At 36.9% G+C, this 19,536-nt stretch overlaps 1 protein-coding gene across 8 annotated transcripts in view; it reads left to right on the forward strand.

The window, feature by feature from the left end:
• The window catches only part of FER (FER tyrosine kinase), a 200,385-nt gene that overhangs the window by 109,698 nt on the left and 71,151 nt on the right, over positions 1-19,536 (forward strand). For 7 of the 8 annotated variants that reach the window (XR_012042274.1, XM_072860242.1, XM_072860244.1 and 4 more), the window contains 3 exons: positions 11,504-11,560; positions 14,592-14,707; positions 16,321-16,415. Coding sequence is in view for 6 of the 8 variants with exons in the window: in XM_072860242.1 (XP_072716343.1) it covers positions 11,504-11,560; positions 14,592-14,707; positions 16,321-16,415 (268 nt within the window). In the remaining 2 variants the exon portion in view is untranslated. Of the gene's footprint in view, positions 1-11,503; positions 11,561-14,591; positions 14,708-16,320; positions 16,416-19,536 lie in introns of those variants that run through there. The other variant, XR_012042277.1, reaches the window with a different exon arrangement.

Raw genomic sequence — 19,536 nt, forward strand, 5'->3', positions numbered from 1 at the left:
TAAATTAAGGCTGCAGTTTCATGTTATAGCTGAGTCAAGTGAACAGGTTGCTGATGCCAAAAAGGTGTGTATGTGTGGGGGGGCGGGTGTTCTCACTCCCTTTTCCTCTCTATGTGGCTTTGCCTTTTTCCTCCTCTTTCCCAATCAATTAAGCTAATATAACAGTTTATTTGAAATTTTGCCAGGTTAATTCTGATCCATTTCAGTGGTATTAATATGTTGCCTGAAGATTATGAAAGCCAATGCAAGGCGAGCAGATGTGGCTAGGAAGGGATAGGATAAAGGATCTTAGGCTTTTTTTTTGAACAAAATAGTAATTTGGTGGAAGCTCTAATGTGGAACTTCAGCTCTTTGAAAGGTATTGCATACTAACCACTATAATTTAGAAATTATTTTAGAAGGACTGTTGGATATATAAGGGAACAGTCTTGCAGAGAGTATACCTTAGTATGTGGATGTTGCCAGATAATGAGTTAAATGTTTTATCTCCTGGGGAAAAGAAGCCATCTAACTGGAAACAGCTGGATGTTTTGAAGTTAAGTGAGGATGTTTTGAAATTAAGTCAGGATGGAACTAAGTATGTGGTTAAGTATCTTACATAGTTCAAGGAGACTTTCTTGGACATTTTTATATACATCTGTAGTCCCCCAGCCTCAGCTGTACATACCTCTTCATGCACATGGGTGGAAGTAAAAATGTATTCGTGCATATGTGAAAATATTTTAGCCTATTTTAACAATATGAGTGTATTTGTGCATGCATGCATGCATAATATGACTGTGCTTTTGCATTCCTCTTTAAATCATACAGAAAGTGTAAATGAAAAACTACGTTATCACACAGTTTTGTTTGCCTTTGAGTGTACAGAAGACTGTCACTGTTTTGGAGGGCATATCTGATAAAGGGCAGATAATTTCTCTGTTTGCATATATTTGGTTAACAGGTGATTCAGACTACTTCGGTTTGGGAGCTGAATTTACTATATTAAGTAGCTTAATGTGTTTGAAATGTAATGATTTTGACATAAACTTGACTTTCCTTTTCCTGTGCTTAAGATTTAACATTCTTGTCTTGTTCCTTCTCAGGTTATTTTTCTCCTTTATTTTTCTTTATTTCCTGTATTTTTCCTGAAAGATCCTCAGGATCTTTCTAGTCCTTTGATGAATAAGTGAATATAAACTTAGGGAAATACTGCACATCCTTCAAAAAAACAGTGAAGAAAACTGGTTTTGTGTGTTGACTTCTACAGTCATTTTGTCTATGGCTCTTCAGGAAAGAATGCTCAAAGAAAAGCTGTGCAGTTAATCTGAGATCACTTCTGCAGTTTACATGCTGCATAGTAGCTTTTGCAAATCTCAATTCTATCCTCTTGGTTTATGGCCATTTAGAATTTGGCTTAGCAGAAAGGTTGAACTTCACAGTGGTTTTTTATGGAACAATAACAAGTCAGATGAAATAGTACTTTTTTCAAGGAGGTAAACCTACCTGCACTATTAACTCTGTTTTACAGCTCACATTGAGTTTTATCAGTGTGGCTTAATACAGTGCTGATAATAATGCAAAACAGCTTCTATAACAATTTTTACAGCTCATGAATCTCTAATCTGAAACAGTTTTAAAGAAGTTGAAAGTGGGGTTTTTCAAAACCCCTCTTGTAAAACTCACTTGTTCTTATGAAAAATCTTTTCCACTAGCTACCTTTATTTCTGTACTTAAGCTGAAGGACTTGAAACATAGTTTATGATTCATGAAATTGATATGCACATTGGATCTACTGGTATAGGTGGTGTCAAAAATAGTACTTCTCTAAGAAGATAATTTCTCATTTCCACATTGATAGGCCCTATCCACATGTACACAACTGTTACTCACTTTGGTTTTTTTCTCTGATTCATCACATTCTGATAAGTGATATTTGAATACCCATGTGATGAAAAATTATCTGTGATTATTATTTTCTCAGCCATTAAAAAGGATCTTACTATAATTATCCTTAATACTGAAAACTAAAGATTGACTTTCCATTTTTGTTGTGGAAAAATTGCTCTTAGCTGCAGTAATTCATACTATTGATATTTTCTATTTCAATTGGAAGAAAGAGCAAATACTACGTTCCAAAATATTTTTCTGAATGCATTTTTTCTGCTTACAACATGAAGAAACAGGCATAATGCATGTTTATATACCGTACTCATGAGATGCTGACAATATTCCTCTATTTTATGTTTTTTTCAGAGAAATACTAATGAAGAATTTACTGAGGTGGGAGAAAGGGGAGGGATATTTAGGCTTTTGGTAAATTACCCATGCTGTGTTCAGATAGATTCTTAGGTTGGGAAGTCTCATGTTTTCAGTTCTCTTAAAGCAATATGTTTTGCTTCTGGTTGAGTCATTTTGGTGTTCCCTAAATCAACTTAAGTTTCCAGTTTCTAGAGGTTTTTAGCCTTTCTTGCTTTCATTACATCTACTGTTAAGATGAAAAGCAATGGCAGCATTTGCTATAGATCCTGCCTTCTTTAGTATGATGGTGTCTAGCTTTATGATTTTGATGTGGTCTGAACTAGCTACAGTAAATAATGTGACTCATAAATTCATATCTAATTCCCAAAATGTCTGGTTTTAAAATGTTTAGTATCTAATTGCCTTGCTGCTGGTTGTTAATTTGAAAAAGGACCATTTTAGACTTCTTCATGATTGAAATTGTTACCAAAAAGTATAGAAAAATAATGCTAGGGGAATTGGAACACTAAGTATTTGTTCTGGGTTATGTTTTCCATTTTATTGAAAGCTGTTATAATTTACTGCAACTAATTTGTAAGCCTTCTTCCTGGCACAATAATTTGTGATTTCTTTGATGTGGTTTCTGCTAATGAAGGGAGATAGACAGGAGGAAAACTGCACGTCAGACTTGAGGTTACATGTTTGGAAGAAATTTAGGGTAATAGTGATAACATTTCAGTCTCATAGCTCAGAAAAAAAAATATGAGATTGTGTCTTGTACAGCAACCATCTGCTGTTCATAGTGTGGCCTCAGTGGCCTTGCACACAATGCCAGTACCTGCATCTCTACTGAAGAAAGGACCCATGCACCATTGATTCCCTGCTCATTACTCAAGGCTTGAAACTTATCGTGATCCAGGGACCTGTGAAACTTACTAACATCTTCTCATATCCAGAATACTTTATTTTACAAATAAAAAGAGAAATTTCTGATTATTTTTGAAGTATTCTTTTTCATTGTTGAAGGTTTTATTTCTTTAATTACTGGTTTGTTCAGAGCTTTTTTGTGAGTTACAGTTAACTCTTGAAATAACTCTCTTCTTTGAAAATGCTTGTCTTTGTTGAAAACAAACAAGTATCCTGGATAGCCTCAGAGAGTCTGGAAAGGTATTCACTACCAAACTGTTGTTTATGTAAACCTTCAGTATGACGACTGTTAGCTAGTACCTGAGCATTGGGGAAAGGTAGCAGTGTCAAGGCTGACCAAGTTCACTGTGTGAGTTGCCCAGCTGACAACTTGTTTCTCAGTATTTGTCCAACAGTTGATCTGCCAGTATCTCCAAAGGCAGGGCCGAACCCCATCCCACGAGAGCCGCTTTCAGCTGAGGCTCTACTGCTCAGCCCCACCTGAGCCGCGGCTCCTGCTGCCTCGCAGCCCTGCCTGTGCCTGGCCACGCGCCCCTTTCACCTGGTCCTGGACCCTGACCCCCGGCTGGCTTCTGGAGTGACCCCGGCACTGCCTTGTCACTATGAACCTGCCACCGGTCATGGGGCTGTGTCTGACGCTGGTTCCCCTCACTGGTCTTCACCCTGGCCCACCGGTCTTCACCCTCCCACTGGTCATGGGGCTGTGTCTGATGCTGGTTCCCTTCACTGGTCTTCACCACAGGCTGACCTCCCAGCTTGGCCCTGGACCTGCTTTATCACTGCAGACCTGGCCTGCCCTGCTCCCTCGCTGAGGCCAGTGTGGTGGGTCCTGGCTGGTGAGCCTTAGCTCTGCTGGCCAGGGGTTCCCCATGGCTGCTCCCCCCCAGGGAGCAGCCAGCCGTCACTACACACTGTCACTCCAGCTGCTTAGTAACTAACGAGGAAGAATAAGCAGGGAACAGTAACACCATTGAAAAAATAGATGGGAGGATGTGGCTTCAGAAGACAGTAATGCCTTTCCCAGCCAGGGAACAAGGAACCCCTTTGCCCGCTGTGGAAAGAACCGTGTACTAAACAGCGGTCTCAGTAGGGTTCTTGCTCATCTTTCCCTTTCCTCCCAAGAAGTGTCCACCTTGAGGCAGTTCCTTCCTATCCTTTAGTTAATCTTGCCATTTCCCTGGTATTCTTCCATAGAGAATCTCGAAAGCATGCTTTTGCCAAGTAGGTCCTCATGTCTGATAAAGGGTTATATCCCAAGAGGCACTGAAGCTCTACCTGAGCTGAGCCAAGTCAGTTACTATGCTTGGCTAAGAAGTATGGCATTCATGTAATTCAGTTTCCCCTCCTGGGGGAAACCAGAGGACATAAATAAAGTAGAATATGGTAAAGTTTCTGGGTTTCTTAAGTAATCCCATTTGGAAATAAGGTATATCATTAAGATAACAAACAAGTGTGCTCAAGCACTGATTTCTGTAACTGGATTTGTCTAAAGTGCTTTTATATTCTGTTGTCCAAGATTAACAATACAAAAGTCTGAACAAGAATGAGGCAAAGAGAGATTTATAGTGATGTTACAAGAAGAGGGCAACATGATAAACACGTTCCTTCTGGGGGAATAGGAATGGATTAATAGTCTCAAAGTTCTGTCCTCCTCTCTTGTTTAGACTAGCTTATGATTAGGTACAGAAATGTGGTGGATTTGCTCTATTTGACTTAGAAGCAACTCTTGAAATGGAACTTTCTGTGACTTGGACTGATGGATATTACAGTGTCTGTTTATCTATACCTACACTAAAGATTATTTTTTATTTCCCATTTTGCTGTCACATTTCTTTTGTAACTTTCAGTATCTTTAGCATGCATGATTAATCTGTAGAGTAACAGCATTTAACAACTGGAGAAATACTTACATTCTATTCACAATCAAAATTAAGCACTTACAGAAGATCATGAAGTTTATGATCAGACAGAAAAAAGACATCTTTATTTCTAACTTTTGTTTATGATATGCTACTATGCATCCATTTCTTTGTGTGCTCTATTGATTTATTTAATTATTGGCAGCTATCCAAAAATATTGAATGATGACATACTCAACTCAGTGCAATTTGAACAGAATTAGTGAGACACACACTTGCAGTAGAAACAGTCTTCTCCTTGTTATTGTCCTCCTTGCAGTGCTGTTCATATTGTAGTTTATTAATTAAAGGTAATTATCTGAACCCGTGACACTTAGTTTCAAATCTAACACATTGCAAATTAGAAAATTGGGTTTGTTTCTTTTTTAATGCCAGAATTGTACACTGGTATGATGTAGATGACAGCATCTCTTCTCTCAGATTCTGTCTTACTATCTGCTGAAGCAGTTTTGCTTTGGTGCAGTTTAACAGGGGTTGTATCACTCCACAAGTGCCTTCAGCTACTAGAGAAAACCATAATGCATGTGAAGCTCCAGCCTGTTTTAACTTAAAATTTCTACGTGAAATGCTTTTGTCAACTTGACGAGTGCTGTGGGACAGAGGGACCATCTGCAGCTTCAGAGTTGAATTCACAGATGGACTTGGTGACCGTGGTTGGAAGTGCTTCACTACCATCACAGAATACTAAGCACTGAGTTAGGTTTCCAGCCTCTCTTCTCAGTGCATGAGGAGTCATGTACCTTAGGAGGAAATTGCAATCTCAGGAGAAAATTACAGGCTTAGTTAATGCTAGGGCTTAGGCACTTCTCTCTGCATAGGGTTTACAGTGTTAAATGTGTCCTGCAGCACCTGAATTTTTTCTCCTCTTTCAGAGAGTAATCTCAAGTGAATTCGTTTACTTTTCAAATAGAGGAATAGGATGTAGTATGAAGGCTGCCATATTTTTATCCAGAAGCTCAATGAGAACACTCACACAAAGTGAAGGCTATATAAGGGGCAGGGGAAGGAGGGGAGGAGAGTTGTATTTTGATACTTCCTAGTGGGAAAAAAATTACTGTTTTCATAATCCTTAAGGCTTTCACTAAACCTGAGAGAGAGAAACCATGAAGGAGGAGCATAACAAAAAAGCTTATGGGTGAGGGGAGAGAAATTAGCTAGAAGTTCTGGGTTACAGTTTCTGTTCTGTTAATTGTGTTACCGTATCTATCGTCTGTTAATCTCACGCGGATTGTCTGGCAAATATTCCTGGTGTGAGAATACACTGTAAATACACAAGTTAAAAGGCTAAATGAATGATGAGAAGTGCGATCAAAAAGAGTGCAATATGCCAACGGTTGCATCATTTTCTTTAGCTGTCTGCTTTTGAGGTCTGTGCAGGTGGTGCCTGATCAGTAGTGAAAGAACAGTTCTGAAGAGATTCCAGCTAGAAGCAGAAAGGATCATTGGAGTAGCACCTGCCTCCTTTTCAGTCTGCTGGCTCAGCCACATAGCCACAGGAGTGACACAGTCTCCTAAATTTAAGAGGTAGTTTGTATACCTACAAAAGTAATTAAAGATTTCCATTCATAGAAAGCTCTCATAAGCAGCAAACTCTCAATTTATGTACCATTGAGATGAATATTCACTTATTGATACGTTGTGAAACTGATACTAGCAGGGCAGCACAATTTGCATATGCTCATCAATAATGATTTATTTTTTTAAACCAACAGCAAGAACTTCAGTAACAAAGCCGATCAAACTTTGAATAATCCTTTGATTGTGAAAAATCTGGCAGAACCATGATAATGTAATGAATGGGTTACACTGGTATAATAAATGACTGAAAGTTTTCATAAAAAGAAAAATACAAGTAGTGATTAATGTACAGATACAATGATAACACATCCTTCGACACATCATTTGATTCCAGTTTATTGTGCCATTTTTTTTAATTAGTCCTCTGAAGTATTATTCATCAGATTTATTCTTCATAAACAAGCCTTTGAAATGCCATGTTGTCAAAATTTTCAAAAAGTCATTCACTGAAGTACTGAATCCTTGGAATTAAGCAGCAAAAAATCCATTAAATTTTAATTCTATAACTTTTTGGCTTTTACAGTACTTATTTCAATGTTAAAAACCATTATGTTAATACCTCCAAGTAGTCATTTTTGTGGGGTTTGTCTTTATAGCTTTCATTGCAAATTGTTTTCTTAAACTTGAGTTTTACTGGTAAAGGCAAGTGTGGAGTTTGATGGCACTTCCTATCTGTTTATACTGTAACAGCTTCTGAATGTGGCATCCAATCAGCAAAAAATACCTAGAAAATCTTCAGTGAACAGAACATTGACAATTTTTAGCAAAATCAAAGGGAGGAGATGAAGGAAATACATTGCTTATGATGTCTGATCAGTGAGGCAGTAGTTTTAATCAAGAATCTTGTCTATAGGAGAAAAAACAATTGATAGTTACAGAGAATTTTCTCACAAGTCTCCCAGTGCCCCACCCAGGGAAAAGGAATGGCAAAGTGTGGATCCTATCACACAGCATGGTGGTGTGGTACAGGAATTCACGTGATGGGGCTGGCAGGAGTTGCATGCTGGAAGTTTGGGTGAATAGAGGCATTCAGAGAGTCTTTAGAATGTGCACTGAGCACAGCTTACAGGAGCAATGTTCTGTGTGATTTTGTGGCATTATACATAAGGAAAAAAGGATGAAAATTGCAATATCAATGATCCTCGCCTACCCCCTTTTTTTTCCTCTGCTGAATTCATGTCAGTCAAAAAATGTGGAGGGTAGTAATGAGTAGCCACCTTCCCAGCAAGGTGCACTGTGCCGCATAATTCTTCTGTACTCCTTTTATTCTTTCAGTTGCCCAGAACATCTCTGGATTACCTGCTGAATGGTTTTCTCCTTGCAAAAAGAAGGAGACATAAGTCAGTGCAAGCCTCCACCTTCCTTAGGAGTTGACAGCAGACTTTGCTGGTGGTGTAGATGAAAGGAAATAGTGCTAATTCACAGTGCTGCCTGTGGGGAATGTTTTGTTAAAGATTTAGCCCCCATCTGAAGAAATTTTCACAGTTTGAAAAAAGTATATATATATTACACCTTCTTTTAAGATGATCTCAAGCTTTATGTTACAAAAATGTCCGTCATGAAGGTCTGTACTCAGATTGTACTCAGTGTTACATCCTAGCGACCTAGAATTCAGCCATGGCAGGGGATACATAGATAGATAGATAAATAGATACGATTTTTAAAATGGCTTGCTTACCTAGAGAGTCAAAATTTCCCTTTTTGGTTATCTGTCTCACTAATAACTAAAAAAATAATAATTATACATTTTACATTTTCTTTTAAATTTGAAAATGTGTTAAAGGCACTGGTGACTGTTGCAATGTCTTCTGTTAGGATTCGGTCTTTGGCAGAAAATTTTTTATATAATACCTGGTTCCTGGCAGATAACATGGCTTGACCTAGCATATTACAGGCAAGTTGCTCCTATAACAAGCGACCAAATTCCCCGCACAACATCCTTGTTACTAAATTGGAGAGACATGAGTTTAATGGATGGACTATTCGATGGATGTGGAATAGGCTGGATGGCTGCATCCAAAGAGTGCTCAATGTCCAACTGGAGATCAGTAACAAATGTTGTCCCTCAGGGGTCCGTATTGGAATGGCTAGTGTTCAATATTGTTATTCAAGACATAGACAGTGGGATTGAGTTCACCCTCAGCAAGTTTGCAGATGACACCAAGGTGAGTAGTGTAGCTGATACACTAGAGGGAAGGTATGCCATCTAGAGAGACCTTGACAGGCTTGAGGAGTGGGCCCATGTGAACCTCATGAAGGTCAACAAGGCCAAGTGCAAGGTCCTGCACCTGTGTTGGGGCAGTGCCCTGTATCAATACTGGCTGGGGGATGAAGGGATTGAGAGCAGTGCTGAGGAGAAGGACTTGGGGATCCTGGTGGATGGAAAATGGGACATGAGCCAGCAACTTGTGCTTGCAGCCCAGAAAGCCAGCCGTATCCTGGGCTGCATCAAAAGAGCATGACCACCAGGTCAAGGGAAGTGATTCTCCCCCTCTACTCTGCTGTCATGAGACCCCACCTGGAGTACTGTGTCCAGGTCCGGGATCTCCAGTACCAGAAAGACATGGACCTGTTAGAATGGGTCCAGAGGAGGGCCACAAAAATGGTGAGAGGGCTGGAACACCTCTGCTATGAAGAGAGGCTGAGAGAGTTGGGGTTGTTCAGCTTGGAGAAGTGAAGGCTCTGGGGAGACCTTATTGCAGCCTTTCAATACTTATAGGTGGCTTATAAGAAAGATGGAGAGAGACTTTTTGCCAGGGCCTGTAGTGACAGGACACGGGGAAATCGTTTTAAACTGAATTAGGGTAGGTTTAGATTGGCTAAAAGGAAGTTTTTATGATGAGAGTGGTGAGACACTGGAACAGGTTGCCCAAAGAAGTTGTGGATGCCCCATCATTGGAAGTGTTCAAGGTCAAGTTGGATGGGGCTTTGAGCAACCTGATCTAGTGGAAGATGTCCCTGCCCGTGGCACGGGGGTTGGACTAGATGATCTTTAAAGGTCCCTTTCAACGCAAACCATTCTGTGACTCTGTGTTCTATTTACATACAGGTTTTTCTCTGTCTTTGAACCACAGGCTCATTTAGGTTGGAAGGGTGTTCTTGAGATTCTCTAGTCCAACCCCCCTACTCAGGCAGGTTCAACTACTGTGGGTTTCCCAGTACTGTGTCCAGTTGGGTTTTGAATGTCTCTGCAGATGAAGACTCTGAAATCTCTCTGGATAACCTGTTCTGGTGTTTGACCACTCTCACACTAAAAACATGTTTCCTCATGTTCAGAATTAATTTCCTGTTTTCTAATTCGTGCCCATCACCTCTTGTCCTGTCAGTGAGCATCACTGAGAAGAGTCTGGCTCCCTTTTCTTCATTCCCTGCCATCAGGTGTTCATGCACATTGGAAAGATCCTGTTTTGCACCGGGAGGTGCTGTTATGATCCCAGTAAGAAAGGCACTCGGAGTCTGTAAGGTATCATTTAAAATACTGTCTATTAGAGCTAACACTGTAAGGAGAGAATAGTATAGACAATCTTGCATCCCTTTAGACACAGGGAGCCCCCGGTGGTGTAGCATTGAGTGGGCCACTGATCCACATGCAGTGTGCTGGGCAGTCCAGGCCTGTAGCAGAGATTCTCTCATTTTGGTCATTCGAGCTATTACAGGACTTTCTTACAGGGAAACAACTCTGTTTATTATTTCTGCTGGCAAAGAGAAAGGATGTCCACGTGAGACCTTCGTGGAGCACTTGCAGATAAAGGCAAGGCCACGCAGGTACCCAGGGGGAGCTGCCTGCGGGCTCTGTTGCAGCGTGCTGGCTGAGCTCATCCTGCGGCCGAGGGGTTGCGTGGCACAGCACGGCCTGGGCCCACGCCGGTTAGCTGTTGTGTGGATCGCTAACGCTTCGATGTCTTCCAGTCAGGATCACTGCAGGTCCTCCATGGTCCAGAAACCTGGTAATCTGATATCTGAGGTGTACTTCCAAGCCAGCATGTTTAGCTTGGTTTTCTGTGAGCTTTAATGAGAAATGATGTAATGAGTTGGCATATGCTCGTTTAGATATTTGCGTTTTTCATTAGTAATAAAGAATGCTTAGGACATGAGGAGCAGTAATAGTGTTTGTGAGGTGATAAGTAGATGAGGTTCTAACAGAGAAATAGAATGGAAAAATAGTAAATATGGGTTAGACTTAAAATATCCTACTCTTAACGTTTTAGCTAAGTATTTATTAAATATGTCTGTGTAGCAAGAAGTTTATAATTGTTTTTGATAGGTCTTTAGGCTGTTGCAGAGTATTTGCGGTGTTGGTCATCAACACTGAACAAATACTTTAACTGGCATTTATTTTGTTGTCTTTTAAAGTAGTTGCCTGTAATATTTCAAACTACCACAGAAGATGTAAGAGATGCAAATGTGTCTTGCTAATAAGTAGAAAAACTAGTTCTTTTTCATGTACACTGAGGAGAAAAATGGGGTTTTGATCTAGCAGTAAGTTATTTTGTATACTAAAATAAAGTTTTCTTATCTGATTTTGACTCACATAATTGTTAAAAACAGAGCGCCAGGTATAATTTCCAGAGCTTGTGTGAAAATTTGCATAGTGCTCTATCTGTATACCTCCTGTCATGTTGTAGGCTTAATCTTCTCACAGAAATTTGCTATACAGGATATTTCAATATCATTGTATAGCAAGTTTTCTAAACTCTATTTTATAAACACTTAAATTTATAACTTCCTGGCATGCTTTTGATTGAGCAGTCTGAATATAATGCTTCTTTAGCTCCATTTCTACTGAAATGTATCTTATAGAAACTGTATCTTACATATTTGCACAGACTGAAAATTCTTCTTTCCTTTTCTTTCCGTAGGATAAGAAATGGGTTCTCAATCATGAAGATGTCACACTGGGAGAATTACTGGGCAAAGTAAGTAATCAAGTGAGCTAAATAACGTTTAAATAAGCGTTTATTAATCATTAAGCCTATACATTTCCTATTTGCCTTATCTTTTAAATTACTGTGGTATGCAATTTTTATATCAATTCTTTAATACACAAGACAGCATTGTGCTTTAAAGAAATGTAAATCACATTTACTGGTAAATAATATAATGTGTGTGATGAAAGTGTTTAACTAGCATACATATTTTTCTCTTTTGGAAGGCTTTTAACCTAAGTAGATTTCTATAAAGCATGATGTGGCTATTTTACTTTGTGTAGTCTTACAAAATATGTTGTTGAAAAAAATAAATAAAAACATATAAATAAACATATTTATGTTTATGTATTTATGTATACAAATTATGTATTTATGTATAAAATTTGATAAGATTATTAAATCAATATTTGTTAAATACTGTGTGTTGCTTTCGTATGATTTATTTAATGTTAAGTAACTTCACAATGGCATATGTGTTACATTAATTCTTGTATAGTGTAGTTCATATCACAGATTCTGCTTAGGAGCTGTAAGTCTTTAAAATCAGGTAAGCCCTGTACCTCACTTACATTTTTGGCACCTTTACACCTACAAAGACAGTTGTGAGTGCCACTCTGGACACAATGTTCCTAAAGATTTCCGAAAAACTGAAAAATAGGCTTAAATGAGGAGAAGAAAAAGGTAGTAATTGCCTTCTTACTATGATACACACTAAAAGAATTTATAAACTGTTCAAGAAATGGGGGAATTAAGTACTTTCAGAAAATTGTTACCCAAGATAAATTCTCTTTGGCAGCGTAAGATGACAGAAAGTAGTATTTGCCAGTAGACAGAGCTGGTACTTAAAATGCAGGTACTGTGACAGCGTCACATTCTTAAACAGAATAGTATCAAGGGAGAATGATAAAGGTATTTCTGGCATTAAAAAAGCTTTGTCTTGCTAAAAAACAAATATGAATTAGTCTTGATGAGTAAAGACAGTTAAAGCAATCTGAAAAATGATTAATTTAGTAAGCTGAATTTACATGTGCATTGCATGTTTTTGGCCCAAAGCATTTTTAACATTCAATAAAGACAACTCAGTGCTTAAAAGTAATTATAGAAGGATATGTTCTTTAAAAATACAGAACAGGATATAAACTTTCTTGGAACACAGTATAAATCTGTTATGCATCCACCTCTAAAAAGATATAGTCAAACTAGAAAAGATAAGAATGACAGGACCATCAGCATCCGTATGAGAAAATGGTAAATAAACTACAACCGTTCACCATGGAAGTGAGAAATCTGAGGGTGTATAAAATCTTGAGTGGCCTGGAAAGATGAGGAGGAAAATCATGAAAGCGTAATGCATAAGAGGATGCAAACTTTAGAAAAGACAAGGATTTTCCTTCACCTCAGGAGTAAATGGTTTGTTTATTTACTCAGTATGAATTCTGTAATACTCCACAAAATGAAAGTTATATGAAAGGAAGATGTTATTTAAAACCTCATGTATATAATGATAATTATATATTTTAAATAAAGAGAAAAAGCATTTTCAATACTTAAGTAGACGTTAAGGTGAGTTCAGCTTTCACTGTTAAATACTTCTGACCAGAAGGCTAGAGGAAAAGTGTGTTGGGAATGACTCACATTCTTACCTTTGGGCACCTCATGTCATTTTAGGTATCAGAGGTAGTGTCCTGGCCTCTAGAAGTGCTATTTTAGAAGGGCAGATTGCTGTCATAGATCTTATGCCTTGCTTGCCAGCTATATCTTACTTATCCTAGGATATATAAAATAATACTGGAAACCTATGTTTAGGCCTAAATTTCTTCCCTTGTTACTAGCAGCACATTACTATTTTCCATCTGTTTCTTTTTTTCCTTTTCTGTCTTCTTCCTTTGGCAATACAGCATTCAAATGCGTGATGCAAAGAAATCTTCATCACTCAGGAAAGAAAGGAAAACATTTTCAGCAGAGTTTTGCTGTTTGTTGAAGTCACGTGCAGCCCCAGATACCAGGACACAGAAGTGGAATCATGTGGAAATTTACCAGACGTAGATTTAAAATTGAGTTGTATTTATTCTTTGAGAAATACAAAACTTAACTAAAAGTATGAGATCTTCAGTTTTGTTTTTTTTTTCTTCTCTTGGTTTTTTTCATTGATAGAAGTGTTTTGTTATATACCCCACAATTTCCTTCTTCCTTCAACTTGTGTCCTAATTAATTTTCCTTTTTTTCCTAATTTTCCTAATTTTCCTAGTTTTCCTTATTCTATGGTCTTTATTATTTCAGGTTTCTTCTATGAAAGCTAAAAAAATAACTTAGCCTGGGTGTATGTTGTTGAAGACCTAAAGAATCTGATTATAAAAGGAGCTACTTTCTAAAGTCTTGTCCAAATGTGAGGCCTTACATACTTGCCTTTACAGAGCAGTGCTGAGCTTAGCTTTTAAAAAAATGTGGATCACGTAACTTTTAAGGGTGGACACAATACTACCTTTTTTTGCAGTGGTTTTAATTTATGATCAAAATTAATATACAGTGTTTTCATTTTTCTTACTTTGCATTTTTTCTTTCTTGTATATGTGAGAATGTTTATGTGATTTTGATGTGTTTTGTTCTAGTTTCACAGATCATCTTTTGGTCTCTTACAGACTGCAAGTTAAAAACTATTGATAAAATACGATAGTGTGAAAATGAGAGTGCAGGAGGAAGATTAAGGAAAAAAAGGACTACTGTCAGGGTTGACTTTAGAAGTTACTAAGAGGTTTAATGAGAAAATTACACAATTAATGTATTTTTTTCTCTTTCCAGCAAGGTCAAAGTAGAACTCATACACTATGTCCATAAAATAGATATACTGTGTCTATGTGAACTGCATTGTGTTAGGGGCAGATACTGGAAGAAAACCTGATTTGGCTTCATAAACAGATTTCAAAGTTCCGTACCAGTGACATTAGCTGTCTGCGTTACTTTTCTGGAGATTTGTGAAGATTTTGTTTACTTAGAATGATTTTTTTTTTCCTGATTTCAGGGTAATTTTGGTGAGGTGTATAAGGGAACATTAAAGGATAAAACTCCTGTTGCTGTAAAAACTTGTAAAGAAGATCTTCCTCAGGAATTGAAAATAAAATTTCTGTCAGAAGCCAGGTAAGTTCTCTAAATTTAATTGAAATATATACCTGTTTTGGGTTTTTCTTTCAAGTTTTATTACTAAATGGATTTACAAAATCTGACCTTCAGAAAAATTCAAAGAAGAGGTAGTCAAACTTTTTCCTTTTTTTCTCTCCTTCAGTGCATTCCACCACTGTTGCCCTAGTAACTAAACATAGGCATTTTTAATGTGTGAATACTGCAGCATCTGCACTTGCTGAAACTACCTCTTCGGCAAAGCAAGTTATGCCAATAAACCACAATTTTGTTATTGTAAGTGCTTCCATTTAGAACTTCTGAGATGTGCCATGAGGACTGGGATAAGAAGACCAGAAGATGTTGTTAATTTAAATGTGATTATACCAGTCACAAATCCTATCTTACATGCATGACTAATCAAGCTGATCAAATATGGCTAGGTTACCGTATAGACCCCATTTAGTAATCTTGTCTTTGTAAGAAGAGTTCACTTCAGTAGCGATATTTTATGCTGTGTCAGGCAGCATGTGATTGCATACTTATTTTTCAAATGACAATCATGCCACAGTATGCGAAGTATTCTGAATATAGGCTGATGTAGATAGGTAGGTTTTGAGACCTCAGGATAGAGGGGTGTATTGAGATAATTTCACAATTGTTGAAATTAACTTGCTCCCTCTTGCTCTGAAGCTTCATATGTTTTAATTTTTACTCCCAAACTAGTATGATCAATATGGAAAAGTAAAAGATACTATCTACATTTAGAGAATGAAGATTGGCCACTGTATCTGCTGAATAATTTTAAACAGCTCATAACTTGGCAACTGCAGAGGTGTTTCATTTGTTAAGCAGCCTGCCACTAATGGAACAGTGTTAGTCTGAAGAAAAATGAAATGTGTTATTTCTCACTAAATATGTATGTACCAGATAGGTTAGTATTTTACTCTTGATCCTAGAAAAAAAGGCAAAAAGAGGAGGTGCTTTAAGTCAGCAAATAGTAGAAGAAACATTTACGTTACAAGGTCTCTGTAGAATTCTTCCTTGCCCTTCATTTTGTTTATAAATCATAGCATGCTGTTTTAGGCTGCAAATGTTCTTACTAAAGTGTTGTGTAAGAAGATGTAAATGTTTTTGTTTAATTCCCAAAATTAAAATTGCTGTCCTTATATTCTTTTAAAACTTACTGTATTAATTAATCTCTTAAAGTAAAATTGGAATGAGTGTGCATTTGAAAAGTGCAGCAGGAAAGTGCAGAGGCATGCTGTGCATGCTTTTTTGATGTAGTTCTGCTTCTGGTCCACCACTGAAATGCTATTTAATTACAAGGGTTCTTAGGAAACTGCAAGCCTGTCAGGCTGTTTTTCAGTTATGTAGACAAATGTTATGTAGTCAAATGGAAAAATTACAATAAGAATAATATAGTGTTCAATCTTGATTTATTAGTGAATCAGTATGCCCTCTGTTTCAAACAGAATGATGATTGATCTGTTACATTGATATTTCTCTTTATGATAACAGTAATGCCATGTTCCATTAAATAACGTTAAGGGTTCAAGATATTGTCCTGTAATATTTAATCAGTTTTTACAATAAAGTTTATTAATATAATAAACTTACTGTGTGTTTTGCAGAATACTCAAACAGTATGATCATCCTAATATTGTAAAACTTATAGGAGTTTGCACACAACGACAACCTATTTATATTGTTATGGAACTTGTTCCAGGTAATTTTTTTCCTTTTTTTTTTCAGCATATTTTCATAGGTATTGTTTCTATAATGTAAAATGTGTCATTTTCTATTTGTCTTTATCTGGCCTTCTGACTGATCTCAAAAGTCCCCTGTGTTGCGAATCTTTGGAAATAGTAGGTTCTACTAGCTTCTGAGTGGAGCGAGCTCCACAAATCTGTTGTGAGTTTTTCTGTAGCCATTCAAGACAAGAGAATTTGCTGGAAGGTATCTCAACTCCATCTTAATTTTCCTCCTGACAAGGTATTACATGGTACTTCCTTTAACAACAGAGTCACATAGTTAATGTTAAGATGCTTGTATTTAAAGAAACTTCATGACTGGGTAATGTTTCAATTGTAATAATTAATTTCAATCAGATTTGGATCATCTTTGGTAATATAAGAGGTTTTTTCTTTACCAAAATATATTGTCCAGTTTATAGGTTGCTCTTGCTTTATTTTTGGAATCTTGAATTTTTCAGCAACGGCTGGAGAGAATTTCAAATTGTGGGGATGATAATAGTTTTTTGGGCAATTTTACCTCTGTTGATTTTCTCAGCAGCTGGAAAATGTGTGGGTTTTGTAGCCTCCAGTATTTGTTTTATTTGTTTTATTTTTTGTAGCCTTTGTTTTTTGTTTTTGTTTTTGTTCTATTTTTGGTAGCCTCCACTGTATTTGTTTTATGTATCACTGGATTTGTCTTCAAAATTGTACAGCAAGCTGTTTTTATAACCATTTCATTCATGAAGGCTTAGATTCTTTCTAATTCTTGAGTACTGGCTTTAGTACATGAGCACTGATGAAATCTTTGACCTATTGGAATTTTCTGCCTTTATTCAATTAGATTATATTAGATTATTATATTTGTACCTGTGATTAACTTTATTAAAATGGAGACTAAAAGCAGTGTCCTGGGTTTTAAGGCATACTTTGGTAATCAGCTTCTCCAAACACCTTTGAAGATAAAAATAAATCCTTATCTTTTAAGAAACTAATAAGAAATCCCCAATCAGTATTTTAAAGAGCATTATTTGGGAGGTTTGTGCTTCTAGTTTGTGTAGGACAGTATTTATTTATTGTATAATTTAGATTTATTATTGCTTTCTAAAAGCCATTTGTCTAATTGATTAAAAAAAACTAATTAAAATATTACCTCTCATATATAAAAAGAAGCTAAAATGTATGTAGCAGCAACAATGTCCTTCATAGATACATGGAAAGTTACATGTATAGAAGAGATGTGACATAAAACTGCCATTCAGGAATTTACGATGAGAGTTACCGAAAAATAAAATGAATGATTTTTGAAATCCCAAGCAAATTGTTCTCCCTCTTCTCCCCTCACCTTCCCAAAATTGCCAAGATAGCCATGAAATTGAATCGGTGTGTCCTTAATATTTTTTCCTTATAAATACTTTATATATTTGTAAGTTAACAGAGATGTCTAGAAAAATCTTATTTGCAGGCTTAAGTTATGCTAGCTAGCTGCTCTGAAAAAGCAATTTAGCAAAGCAGATAGTTTTAAAATGCTGATTTGTGATTGCATAATGAATAAATTTGTAATAACCTTTAAAGCACTCTTGCAAATAATTAATTTTATTCTTTTTTACCTAAATGACATTGAAATATTAACTAAAAAGAAATACTGCCCAGATCCTTACAAGGGTCCAATGCTGAAGTTGCTGTGTGGCTTCTCAACTACCAAGTAATAAAATTTAACCTGTATTTTACAGTGGCGTAGTTTTTTTCTGTGAATTTTTTAGTAGACTAAGAACTGAGAAAACAACTCTCTTTGGAAATGAACTTTGTAGTACAACATTGTGTTAATGGAGAACTTCTCATAGAGATTTCCTCTTCTTGCTTGGTAGTTACAACTCTTTCTCTATGATACCTGTAGTTACCAGTGTGAAAATATGAAGACTGTTAAAAAGAAAGAAAATCTGAGGAGCACAACACCCAAGCATTTATATGTTGATTTTTTGCATGCATTTTGTGTTCCTAATAGAAGTTGGACTTTTATTTCTCTTTTGTTGTGCGCTTACCTTTGCTCATATTTTCTGATTTCATATTGCTAGCTTCTACTCTTTACATTCTATTTGGACTCCTGATTTAGGATGGGTCTGAACAACGTATATGTGCATGCCCTCTGCACTCATGCAGTATGTCAGATGTCCTGGTTTCTAGATACAGAGACTCAGGTAATCTCAGCTCCCTGGGCACATGGTGTGATGTCTTGAACCAGAAAGCACATCATGTGTGATCCAGAATCAGTGTCATTTCTTGTAGAGTTCTCTGCACAGTGAGCCACACCATCTAATTTGTTGAGCATTTGCTGATCATCTGCATAGCATATGCACAGTAAATGGCATGCATCCAGTGGAGGACTGTGTTTTAATAGCAAGCTGTTATTCAGATAAGGAGCCTGTAAACTTGGTTTATGACCCCAAGCTTTACCTTGCAGCAATACGTGGAGACAATACAGTGGGTAAAGTCTCCCTACTGATTCTGACTCAAATAAGGCTACTGAATAGAGAAAAACAGTATTTGAATGCCAGTTTCTTCTTCTGTCTCCACTACCCAAGAACAGATTTCAGATGCAGTGTTAGCACGTAGCTAATGAGAAGTCCATGCCAAAAAGGCATGTTTTATTTTACAATACAGTGAAATAAATCTTACAGTAATTGCAATATCATGCAGTGAATTTTAAATCCTGCATTGAAGGAGTAGAAATTATTCAGATCAGCTCCAGGAAAAGCAGAGTACAACTCTCAAGTTGGTGTAGACTACCCATGATTTTCATACCTTTCAAAAATTCTGCTTAGAAAAATTAGACTATTGGAACATGTTATTATTATGAAGAACTCTGATAATCATATAGGTTGCTGTAAGTTATTTTCTTTGTAATATTCTTCCTTTTTTTCTTACTACTTTATAATGAAGTGTCGGCTAAGATGCTTTGATAAGGTTTGTTGCAAAGGTGGTATTTGATGGATTTTTCTGATATCTTCTGATCTAAAAATATGAATACTGCATTATTTCATAATTCAATAGCGTAACTTTTTAGTAATCTGTTGTGATACATTTTAAGTACTCAGTTTATCCTAAGAAAGATAGAAG

The sequence above is a fragment of the Ciconia boyciana genome, chromosome 4 (assembly GCF_034638445.1).
Source record: "Ciconia boyciana chromosome 4, ASM3463844v1, whole genome shotgun sequence".
Lineage (NCBI taxonomy): Eukaryota > Metazoa > Chordata > Aves > Ciconiiformes > Ciconiidae > Ciconia > Ciconia boyciana.